The sequence below is a fragment of the Aotus nancymaae genome, unplaced genomic scaffold (genome assembly GCF_030222135.1).
Source record: "Aotus nancymaae isolate 86718 unplaced genomic scaffold, 86718_ANA_hifiasm-v0.15.2.pri h1tg000029l, whole genome shotgun sequence".
Taxonomy (NCBI): Eukaryota; Metazoa; Chordata; class Mammalia; order Primates; family Aotidae; genus Aotus; species Aotus nancymaae.
In genome coordinates, this window is record NW_026988442.1 from 14,032,592 (window position 1) to 14,045,337 (window position 12,746).

The following is a 12,746-nucleotide window of genomic DNA, read 5'->3' on the forward strand; positions in this document are numbered from 1 at the left end:
AAACATTTTGACTGTTAAACATTTTACTATACTGGAGAGATTCAGCAATATAATAATTATAAAAAATGTGAAGAATAAAAAATAGAAAAGAAGGAATAAACTATTGAAATGTGATAGTTTACATGAATAAACCTAAGATTTTAATCACTAAACTTTTTTTTATACTTTAAGTTCTGGGTACATGTGCAGAACGTACAGGTTTGTTATAGCTATACAGGTACCATGGTGGTTTGCTGCATGGTTCTAAGTTTCTTAAAAGTGTCCACAGCAATTTAAAATGCCACAAGTCTTCTTTCCAATTTGTAGCACCTGACTTAAAGTTTAAATTCATCTAATGCATCATTAAAACTGTCATTTTTCTCTTGTGAGAAGACATGTTTCAATTGCTATTTCCAGGACTATATATTGAGCATGGGTGTTCATTATTTTTAATTGGCTAGCAGAATCTTACTCACATAATTTATAGCCAGAATAAGAACCTCTAGCCTCTCTGAATGGCTTTCACTCAGAACAATGATGATGATAAATGTCTAAAATGTATCTGAGGTGCTCCCACCTGACATTACCAACATGTTTCCAAGTAAGCTTAGAAAATATGATTATTTAAACATATGCATAATATTCTACCACACAATCACTTCTTTAACCATTTTCAATTGTTCATTTATAACATATATAATTTTTATTATAAATAATATTGTGATTAATACTTTCATACATAAGTTTTATGCAAGACTGATTATTTCTTCTAATGTCTTTCAATGTCAAAGAAGTGGCTTACTGGTTCAAACAGTGCACATACATGGTTTTAAGGCTTTTAATATACTTTACGAAATAATCTCCAAAATAGCTCGAACAACTCCTACCAACAGTATGTTATTGTGCCTATGGGGTGGACTTTGCAACAACAATGCAAATTTAACCACAAAGCTATTAGATTCTCACCCATCTCAAAACTGTCACATCAAAGAAGCAAGGAGACATATTACTGGTGAAGAAGCCAAATTCAAATTCTTTTTAAAAAAATCACTCAGCTTTAGATCAGTAAAGTAACAAAAATGCTCCCCACAAGAAGTCTACCGGATTTTTCAAAAAATAAAGTTAAAAAGAGAGAAAGAAAGTCAGGCCAGGCGTGGTGGTTCACACCTGTAATCCCAACACTTTGGGAGGCCAAGACAGGCAAATCATGAGGTCAGGAGTTCAAGACCAGCCTGGCCAACACGGTGAAACCCCATCTCTAAAAATACACAAAATTAGCTGGGTGTGGTGATGGGTGCCTGTAATCTCAGCTACTCAAGAGGCTGAGGCAGGAGAATTGCTTGAACCGGAGAGGCAGAGGTTGCAGTGAGCTGAGATCACACCATTGCACTACAGCCTGGGTGACAGTGTGAGACTCCATCTCAAAAAAAAAAAGAAAAAAAGAGAGAAAGTCAGTACCAAATGACCAAAATTTTTTATTTGACTAAATTCTGTTCATGCATGAGCATGACAGTCTCCCCTATTTATTTGACTTTTGCAATAAAAAAAGCCTTGTACAGAATAGAGAAAATGCCAAGGATGAGGGCAGTCTACAGTTTTACTGTAGAATAAATAAATAAGTATATATATAATAGTAGGAAGTAGAAAAGTTTCTCTTCAAAGCTTCATAAGTATTAGAAATAATAGTTTTAAAAACTTTCTTCAAAGCCTTCTTGCTTTTTGCTAATAACTCTTCTTTGTAGCTGTTAGACATGCTTCTAGGCATGTAGTACATCCTATGTCATTGTACTTATAACCAAGATATCTGTGCTGGACATGCTCACAGGCATGTTCCAGCTCATAGCCTATGCTCTTTCCTATTTAGACTTCCCTTTTGTTCTCCATTGCATTTACCTGTTTAGAAAAGTTTTAATTTATTAGCCAATCAGGTTTTAGTTTAGATTGTGAAGTCCAGCTCCAACCAATGGAGATCAGACACAATAGTCAAGACAACCCCAAATGCATAAAAGATAAATATGTCTGCTTTTCCTTTGTTCGTTGTACTCTCGTGGCAAGATGGCTGGTGAGAGTACCCTTCCTGCAGGAAGTAAAAATTGCCTTGCTGAGAGATCCTTTGTCTCAGTGCTAATTTTTCTTTACAGCACCAAGCATCTGTTTCCAATTATATATTTCTTAAAAGGCCTCTCTCCCTTTGGCCATATCAACTTTCAGTTCAGGCCATTAAATACAGACAAATTTTCAAATTCAGTTCTTTACTTCTCCAAGATCTTTGATGCTATCATCATCTACCTCTGGCCATTTTTCCTGAATGACATCAATTATATCATCTGTAAAGTCTCCCTGAATGATAATTTCATCCTCCACTGTTACTGAGGCACCACAGGACAATTTTTGAGCAAAAAATCTTTGTGCTTATTCAAGATCAATTTCAAAAATTGCAAGGCCACACACTCTTGTCACCTATTTCTTCTTTGCTCTGGGAATTTTGGCTGTAGTAACCTTTTGTGGTACGGTCTTCTTTTTTTTGTTTTATTTTACTCCTTCCACCTCTCCTGTTTTTTCTTCTCTTCTTCCCCCCATGCTGTTCCTTGACCCTCACTAATTCATTGTTTGGGTGAATCTTCTACAGTAAGTTTTGCAAATTCATTTGGAAAATTCTTCTCTACCTATTGTCTACATTTAGCAACATCAGGCATATATTCACGGTACTCCGTTGGTAATGAACAAACTCCACAATAAAGGACTTGAAGTGGGTAATCAGCATCTAACTTGGCACTGTTCCTTGGGTCTCCTTTAGAGTCAGCCCCACTGGATTCAGAAATGTCAGCAGCCATTTCACAAACCCAAGTGGTCGCACAAGCCCTGCTGGCTCCTTTTCCACTGCTATCTGTTGCCCAGGCTGGAGTTCAGTGTTGCAATCTCAACTCACTACGATCTCCACTTTCCAGGTTCAAGTGATTCTCCTGCCTCCACCCCCCAAGTAGCTGGGACTACAAAGGGGTGCCTGGAGATGGGGTTTTGCCATGTTGACCAGGCTGATCTCCTGACCTCAAGCGATCCACCCACCTCAGCCTCCCAAAGTGCTGGGATTACAGGAGTGAGCCACCATGCCTGGCCCTGATTCTTGTTTAAATACTAAGGAGACTTTATTCAAAACTATTTCAATAGGATATTGAAAAAGGGGAGAAAGATTGTGTTCAACTCTGAATATGGCAAAGGTCACTGGGGATTTGTAGCCAGAGCTAAGTGAAGGAGTCAAGGGTTGGAAAATTGCTAAGAGGAGCCATCAAGGGTAGGGAAAGTCTTCCTAAAGGCAGACCAAGCAGGGACTTGTACTGTACATCAAAGGCAGGAGATGAGGAGCTTAATTAGATATCAAGGTAGAGGGATTCTCACTAAACTGACAGCAGGATTCTTGCTAAAACTGGGCTAGGTAGGCCAAAGACAAGACTGGGGGCCAAGGCCTAGGCCTAGCTGGGAAGAGGACTCAGGGCTTAGGATTTCGGGTTCAGTCTGCATGTGTAACATTGTTTCACTTCATATTTATTAAAGTTGAAACAGACAACCAAAATTCCATCTATTGCAAACTCTCCTTTTCAAAGTGTTTGGTCAAGGAGAGAGTCTTTATCAGTATCCTCAAGTTTGCTTCTCTTTTTCCCCAACCTTTCCCCTCCTGCTGCTCCAACCACACCAGCTACAAAAGAGAGGTCTCTACTTCCTCTGCCAGCCCCTTCCCTTATACTTCCCAGATTCCCTCCTTATGGAAACCCAGAGATTGCCAGACTCTCCAGACTCCAGATTTAGCATCTTAACTAGCAAATGTGTGTCTGACTCATTCCAGTCCCTGATTGCTAGGGTCAATTTACTCCCTGATGAAAGAGTCAGGGCTCTTTCCACTTTGAGAGCTTGCTTTCCAGATGTGGAGACTGATCCCTGACAGCCCCACTGGCAGCATTTGCAGGCCCCGTGCCTGGGAGGAGACTTGTCAGTAGAGGAGGCAGACCTATTGATTAAGCAAACAGATCCCCCTCCCCTTAGCTGGTACATTTTTATTTATTTATTTTCTTTTGGTGCCAAAAACATTCAGAGAACATTTTTGGTCAATCAGTCAACAGCTTTCACTAGTGGAGCACTGTGTGTACAGAACAGAAGGAATTCTAAAACCAGGGCTTAAGAAGTGGGGTAAATACTATTTTGTGGTGTTTTGTTTTTTTTTTTTTAATTTCTACCATCCCAAAGTGGACTGGGGCAGGCCAGCAAACCAAGGAGTTTGTGGTTTTCTTCCTTTCCACTTCAAGAAAAGGTATCAACCTTCTTGTGTGGCTCTGGTGTTAAGCAGACCTGGGATTGAATCTTCTCTTTGTTGTCCACCGCTTCAGTGGCCTTCTGCTCTGGGTTTTGGTTTCTTCTTGTTAAGAAGATTAAATGTACATAATGTGCCTAGAGCAGAGCCTGGCATATAGCAAGTACTCAATGAATAGAAGCTATTATTACTCATGCCCCTGGCTTCACCACTAAATAGTAGTTTGAGTTGCCTTACAGTGGAGTCTGGACTCGTACTGATTCAAGTGTCTATTTGGGAAACCCATTTGTCTCTTGGCCTCAGTTTCCATATCTATGGAGCCAGAATGGATGGACTAAATCAGTGTTTCTCACACATGGCTGTACATCACAATCACCTGGAAGCTTACTGAAAATATATCTCCCAGGCCGGGCATGGTGGCTCCTGCCTGTAATCCCAGCACTTTAGGAGGCCAAGGCAGGTGGATCACCTGAAGTCAGGAGTTTAAGACCAGCCTGACCAGCCAACATGGTAAAACCCCGACTCTACTAAAAATACAAAAAATTAGCTGGGCATGGTGGTGCATACCTATAATCCCAGCTACTCAGAAGGCCGAGTCACGAGAACCACTTGAACCTGGGAGGGAAAGGTTGCAGTGAGCTGAGATCACACCGCTGCACTCTAGCCTGGGCAACACAGCAAGATTCCCTCTCTCTCTCTTTCTCTCTCTATCCATATATATGTACTCCATCCCTGGAGATTCAGATGCTTAGGGTAGGCTTTAGGGTTTATGTTTTGTAAAAGCTCCCCTAAGAGAATGGATAAACAAATGTGGTATACTCACAGTAGGATACTAATTCACAATTTAAAAACACAAACTGCTCATTCACACAACAAAATGAATACAATTTCAAAAATATTATGTTGAGCAAAATAAGTCAGACGCAAAAGACTTCATTCAGTATGATTCCATTTGTATGAAGTATAGGAACTGGCAAAGCCGATTTGGTGGTAGGAGTCAGAATAGACGTGACATCTGAGGAGTGAAAATGGGTGCTGACTAGAAAGGAGCACAAGAAACTTTCAGGAATGAAAGGAATGTTCTAGACCTAAATCTCAGTGGGTAGTTACCTGGGTGTTTGTAAACATTGAAATTCACCAAGCTGGATACTTACATTTGTGCTTTGTGCATTTTATTGTATATAAATTATGTCTTAACAAAGTACTGTGAGCATGGGAAGAAAAAGCTTCCCTGACAACTCTAATGGAGACCCAAGTTTGAGCATGATCCCTAGAGTTTCCTCCAGTTCTAAAGCCCTATGATTCTTTTTTGTTGTTGTTGTTTTAAATAGAAATAGGGTCTCAATATGTTGCCCAGGCTGGTCTCAAATTCCTAGGCTCAAGCGATCCTCCCTGCTTGCTCCCCAAAATGTCAGGATCACAGGGGTGAGCCATGGCACCTGGCCCCCTATGATTCTTAGAACTCCACCTCAGCCCTGCAGCAAGTCATCGTTTTGGGAGAATGGCCAATTACTTTTATCCATAAATTAGATGCTCTCTTTTACCTTTCTTGGTCAAAGACAAGATCAAAGATATTAAGAAAAGCCAGAGTCCTGAGCCTCTCCTAGCACTTAGATATGGGATGTTGGCCGGGCGCGGTGGCTCATGCCTGTAATCCTAGCACTTTGGGAGGCCGAGGTGGGTGGATCACCTGAGGTCAGGAGTTCAAGACCAGCCTGGCCATCACGGTGAAACCCCATCTTATTTAAAAAAAAAAAAAAAAAAAGATATGGGATATTGATGAGGGGTCTTCCAAGCCCCAATATGACAGGACAAAGGCAAAGAGAAGGATATTGAATCACCTTCAATCTGATCTGAACCTGTCCTGTTGGCTCAAAGGGACCAACAAATCAGGATTTTCTGTTGTTTGTTTTATTTTCTTCTCATTCATTCTTTCACCAAATATTTTTTGAGTGCCTGCATGGGCCAGGCATTGCCTCATATTGGGGGTAGCAAAATAAATATGACAACAAGGTACCTGCCTTCATAAAGTTTAGATTCTACAAAGGAAGGAAAGCCAATATGAAGATAAATAGAGATAATTATAAATTGTGATGAGAGCTAGGAAAGAAAGAGGATAGATGAGATAGGGAGAAATTGGGGAAAGAGAGGCCAAGGAGAGAGTTAATATTTGCACAAAGAATGAAAGGTTGCTAATGATCCAAAATGTGAAGAGCTGAGGGAATCAAGTTCAAGAATGGGAAAAAACCTTTAGGGCCAAGGGAATGGCAGGTGTAAAGGTCCTCCTTGAGGTAGGGAAGAGTTTGGCATATTCTAGGAATGAAAGAAGTACAATATGTCTAGAAGGTAGTGATTTAGAAGGAGAGTCTATCAGATGACATCAGAGAGCAAGACCTTGTAGGAAATTTTATTTTAAGAACAATGGGAAGCTATTAAAGGATTTAAGCCAGGAGTGACGCAATTTGAATTGTGTTTCAGAGGGAAAAAAAAATCACTCTGGCTGCTACATGAGGAATGGATGGAACAGGATAGGTGGAGGCAGAGATTTCAATTAAAGACATTCAGGCGGGGCACAGTGGCTCACACCTGCAATCCCACCACTTTGGGAGGCCGAGGCGGGTGGATCACCTGATGTCAGGAGTTTGAGACCAGCCTGGCCAACATGGTGAAACTCCATCTCTACTAAAAATACAAAAAAATTAGCCAAGCATGGTGGCAGGCACCTGTAATCCCAGCTACTTGGGAGGCTGAGGCAGGAGAATTGCTTGAACCCAAGAGGCAGAGGTTGCAGTGAACCGAGATCACACTATTACACTTCAGCCTGGGCAACAAGAGTAAAACTCCACCTCAAAAAAAAAAAAGAGAAAGAGACATTGAAATTGGGCATGGTGATCCATGCTTATAATCCCAGCACTTTGGGAGGCTAAGGCAGGAGGATTACTTGAGGCCAGAAGTTCAAGGCCAGCCTAGGCAACATAGGAGACCTCGTCTCTACAAAAAATAGACAAAATTAGCCAGGCATGGTAGTGCACGCCGATAGTCCCAGCTACTTGAGAGGCGGAAGTAAGTGGATCACTTGAGGTGAGCAAAGATTGCACCACTGCGCTCCAGCCTGAATGATAGAGCAAGACTCTGTCTCAAAAAAAAAAAAAAGGACATTCAAGCTAGGCATAGTGGCTCAAGCCTGTAATCCCAGCTACTTGGGAGGCTGAGGCAAGATGATTGCTTGAGCCAAGGAGTTTGAGGCCAGCCTGGGTAACATTAGGGTATTAGGGAGACCCTCTCTCTCTAAAATATATATATATATGTATATAATGTGTGTGTGTATATATATATATTTCATACATATAATTTATGTATATAATTAGATATAATTATACATTATATATATAAAATAAGAGATATTCAGTTGTCCAGGCAACAGTGATGGTGACTTTGCCTAGAGGAGCTGTAAGCTTTTGGTTGGTGGCTTCCAGGGGGATTCTAAGCCTCTGGCGCTGGGTTAACCAGAGACAGAGAGTTTGAAGATGCTCAGTTGACCTTGTCATTCTTTCCCCACAAGTTATGCATAAGGCAGATTAAAGGGCCTCACAGAATGTTGGGCTCAGTCCCTAATGTGCCTGTCTTCAGACACATTCACAAAGAGGAGGTCTTGAGAAGTGAGCCACATTTATGACCATGCCTTCTCCAGGCCCTTTTTATCTGTCTCTTCTTCTCTGTAGGTATCCCATGTCTAGCCTCAGGAAAATCTGCCCTCCTGACACCATGCCCCAGAGTTCTCTGGACCCTTCTTTCTTTGCCTTTTCCTCTCTTCCCTTCCCCAGAACTCTGCCCCTAAGTAGGAAAATAGAAAACTTACCCAGTAACACTAATTGCTACTAACCTTATGGCTGAGATCATTTGCACTATTACCCTAATGACCCATAAGACAAGCTGTGGAACCTGGCTAATTAAGTGAAAATATTTTGAGGCAGAATGTGGCTTGAATTCTGTTTTGTAAGTTATTCCCACTCTGCCTTTCCATAGAACTCAGACCATCAGAAAAGAAAAGCATTAACTAGAGACATTATCTTGGACCTCTGGGACCTAGGTCAACAGACAGAAGGATTTGGAGCAACAAAGGATAGGACTGGATTTCCTTTTTTTTTTTAATCCCCTCCCTCACCACAGAAAGAACTGGCTTTCCAAAGGAACCTCAAGAGATGACAGTCCAGGGCAGTTAATCTTGCCCTTTGCAGCCCACAGCCAGAGGGCCCCCTCTTGTCTGGGAGATGACAGAGCCCAGAGATAGGCTACAGAATAGTGGGCCTGGAGGAGGCAGGGCTTAAGCAGGCTCCTGAGGGAAGGGTAGGATTTGGAGAAGATGATGGAAGTGGCCATGGCCTTCTAAACAACGTAAAAAGAAACCCTCATTTGCATTCTGGAAGCTACAAGGCCAGAAGTATACAACTCTCTCCTTACCTTGTTCACTATTCCCTATCCATGGTTGTATAGAGGCACGCTGGACATCAAACATAAGCCCATGTCTGACAACTGCTGATTCTGACTGATGCTTACTGGGCTGCAGTTTCCTTCCCCGACTCCTATCCTCATTTGAGTAAGCTGGAGCCGACTTATGAATGAGCAGAACTAAGTCACGAACCATGGTCTTGCAGGTGGGATAAACCATGCATTATTCTAGTCAAAGAGAGTCATCTGGCTGGGCAGGGTAGCGCATGCCTGTAATCCCAGAACTTTGGGAGGCTGAGGCAGGTGGATCACCTGAGGTCAGTAATTCGAGACCAACCTGGCCAACATGGTGAAACCCTGTCTGTACTAAAAATACAAAAATTAGCCAGGCATGTTGGCATGTACTGTTGTCCCAACTATTCCAGAGGCTGAGGCAGGAGAATTGCTTGAACCCGGGAGGTAGAGGTTGTAGTGAGCCGAGATCACGCCACTGCACTCCAGTCTAGGGCAATAGAGCTAGGCTGTATTTTCAGAAGTCATATTTATTCTCAGAGGGCAAATCCTTGCCATAAAAGAAATATTCAGGCCAGGCACAGTGGCTCATGCTTGTAATTCCAGCCCTTTGGGAGGCCAAGGTTGGAGTGTCTCTTGAGCCCAGGAGTTCGAGACCAGCCTGGGCAACATAGTGAGACCTCATCTCTACTAAAAAAATTATTGTCCTGGCATGGTGGCTCACACCTTGTTAGTGGCAGGGGTGGGACCAGAACTCAGGTTTTCACATACTGGTTCTTTCTTTGACTCCCCAAACCCACTCCCACCCCCCACCCCCACCCCCACCCCCAATCCCCTATCTCCTCACCTCCATTGAGATATCTGATGCCCAGGGCCCTGGTTAGACAGCTGAAGGTGATATCTCAGCTACTTGGGAGGCTCAGGTGGGAGAATTGCTTTAGCCCAGAAGGTCAAGTCTGCAGTGAGCTATGATCTCACCACTGCCCTCCAGCCTGGGTGACAGAGCAAGACCCTGTCTATAAAAACAGAGAGGCCGGGCGCGGTGGCTCACGCCTGTAATCCCAGCACTTTGGGAGGCCGAGGCAGGCAGATCACGAGGACAAGAGATCGAGACCATCCTGGCCAACATGGTGAAACCCTGTCTCTACTAAAAATACAAAAAAATTAGCTGGGCATGGTGGCGCGCGCCTGTAGTCCCAGCTACTCGGGAGGCTGAGGCAAGAGAATTGCTTGAACCCGGGAGGCGGAGGTTGCAGTGAGCCGAGGTCGCGCCACTGCACTCCAGCCTGGCGCCTGGTGACGGAGTGAGACTCTGTCTCAAAAAACAAAAAACAAACAAACAAAAAAACGGAAAGAAAGAAATATTCAATGGCATATGTTGTAGCCTCTCTGAATGGGATGCCACTCATTTGGAATAACAGCAAGTCAAAGTTAGAAGAGAACTTAAAAATCTAATAATTCATCAGCCTGGGCAACATGGTAAAACCCCAACTCTACCAAAAATACAAAAAAAAAAATTATCCAGGCGTAGTGGCATGTGCCTGTAGTCCCAGCTACTAGGGAGGCTGAGCTGGGAGAATTGCTTGAACTCTGAAGGCAAAGGTCGCAGTGAGCTGAGATGACACCACTGCACTCCAGCCTGAGTGGCAGAGCAAGACCCTGTCTCAAAAAAAAAAAAAATCTAATAATTCAATTTTTTTCTCATACAGGTGAAGAAAAAGTTATCCATAGAGAGAAAGTAACTTGCCAGAAATCACATAGGGAGTTAGTGGCAGGGTTGGGACCAGAACTCAGGTTTTTACATGCTGGTTCTTTCTTTGACTCCCCAAACCCACTCACACCCCCTAACCCCAATCCCCTATCTCCTCGCATCCATTGAGGTCTCTGATGCTCAGGGCCCTGGTTAGATAGCTGAAGGTGATGTCTATAAGCCATCTCATTGTTATATAACTTACTGCCAAAACTCTACTGAGTGTAATGTAATGTTTCCCCCAATCCACAAACTTCTTCATAGCCACCATATCATATGATCAGTGTCAACTTTCTCAATCTTGTAACCAGCTGGCTTCGTGAGCATGCAGCTTGTGCAGCTGTACAGGGCCTCATGCTTAAAGGGCCACAGGTTTGGCTTAACGCTCTCCTGTCACCATCTCTTAATTTTTTTACAAGGGGTCCTACATTTTCATTCTTCACAGGGCCTGGCAAATTAGGTTGCCTACCTATAACTTGTATTTGGGGAGATAGGTATGATGAAGAATTTGGTGTCCCTCTTTTATCAGGAGAGAGGTAATGGAATGCCTAGAATTAACTCTTGGGAAAGGATCAGGAACTTGGCACCTGTACCCCCGACTCAGGCCACCCACTACGTCCTGCAACCTCAGGGTCACCTGCTTAATTTGGACATACAGGCCTTAATGATCTTCCCAGCATGCAGTTTAGCTTCTTAAGAAATCTTCAGCTAACATAACTGATTAAAATATAATGGAAATCTCAGTAATTGGCTTTAGCTATGCACATATGGCCACCACTGACAGGATGACTATTTTAAAAAGCTATCCTGTAGAGCAGGAAATTCAAGGAGACTGCCAGAGGGAAAAGGCTGCAGAGTCCAGAGAAGAAGGCACCCCTGCCTGCTACACAGACACACATGAGAGAGGGGGATTCAGCAGGAGCCACACAGAGGTGAGTGTGGAGCACTCTAGGGGCTGCAGACCAAAATTGGAAGGAGGCCGAGGAAATTAGAGAGGCCCGAGACCCCATACTATGGAACCTCCCTCTTTCTTCTGTATACCCAAGGCAGCATTTGTTTCACTTGTGCCTCAACTCTAGCACTTCCCCCTCCTCCTTTTTTTTTTCTCTCACTCTGTCGCCCAAGTTGGAGTCCGGTGGCGCAGTCTCCATCTCAGCTCACCGCAAGCTCAGCCTCCCAGGTTCAAGCAATTCTCCTACCTCAGTCTCCCAAGTAGCTGGAATTACAGGCATGCACCACCATGCCCAGCTAATTTTGTGTTTTTAGTAGAGACAGGGTTTCTCCATGTTGGTCAGGCTGGTCTCGAACTCTGGACCTCAGGTGATCCGCCTGCCTCAGCCTCCCAAAGTGCTAGGATTACAGGTGTGAGCCACCGAGCCTGGCTTCCCCTCTCCTTTTGTTAGTTACTTGTCTCTCTTCCCTGCAGCACTGAAAGCCATTTAAAGGAAGGGAGTTCATTATTTACATACGTTGAATGTATAGTAACTTGATTCAGTTGACAGAAACATTTCCTAATGCCTTATTTTGTACCGATGCTAGCCCCTGGGTTGGTGTGTGTTGGGGTAGGGGGTATGGGTATGGAGATGAATGAGGCACAGGCTCTACTCTTGATGAGTCCTCAGTCTAGAAGAGGCAGACAAATGAACAAATAATTACAATACAATGTGTGTAGAGAAGAGAGAATAATTACCTCCCCTGAAAGGGAGCCATCAGATAAGACTTTTGAATAGCATTCAAAAAATATTTGTTGGCCACGCACAGTGGTTCCTGCCTATAATCCCAACTCTTTGGGAGGCTGAGGTAAGAGGATCACTTGAGGCCAGGAGTACGAGACAAGCCTGGGCAACATAGCAAGACCCCATCTCTACAAAATATTTTAAAATTAGCCAGGCATGGTGGCGTGTGCATGTAGTCCCAGCTACTTGGGAGGCTGAGGTGGGAGGATCACTTAAGCCCAGGAGTTTGAGACCACAGTGAGCTATGATTGTGCCACTGCACTACCGCCTGGACAATAGAGCAAGACCCTATCTCTAAAAAATTAAAATATAAATAAAAATAAACGTGATGATTTGATTGGCTATTCTAGGATAACACTAAGTAGATCAAACATATTGCCACCCTCATGCTACCCCAGAAATTATGTCTGATCATGGACATTACTAATAAACCTGAGTGGACTTTAATGAAAGTCACTCATCTAGCCTCCTATGCTCACCCCAGCCAGGCTCTTGCTGCAGATATAACCCAGGTGGG

General features: G+C 43.3%; 1 protein-coding gene and 1 pseudogene across 6 annotated transcripts in view; one reads left to right on the top strand and one right to left on the bottom strand.

The window, feature by feature from the left end:
- The window catches only part of ASIP (agouti signaling protein), a 149,633-nt gene that overhangs the window by 120,256 nt on the left and 16,631 nt on the right, over positions 1-12,746 (top strand). Inside the window, exon 1 of one of the 6 annotated variants that reach the window (XM_012455162.2) lies at positions 11,346-11,425. The exons of the other annotated variants lie outside the window; for them this stretch is intronic. Coding sequence (XP_012310585.1) covers positions 11,391-11,425 — 35 coding nt within the window. The 5' untranslated portion in view covers positions 11,346-11,390. Of the gene's footprint in view, positions 1-11,345; positions 11,426-12,746 lie in introns of those variants that run through there. 6 annotated transcript variants of the gene reach the window in all.
- On the bottom strand, positions 2,049-2,837 carry LOC105719216 (density-regulated protein-like; annotated as a pseudogene).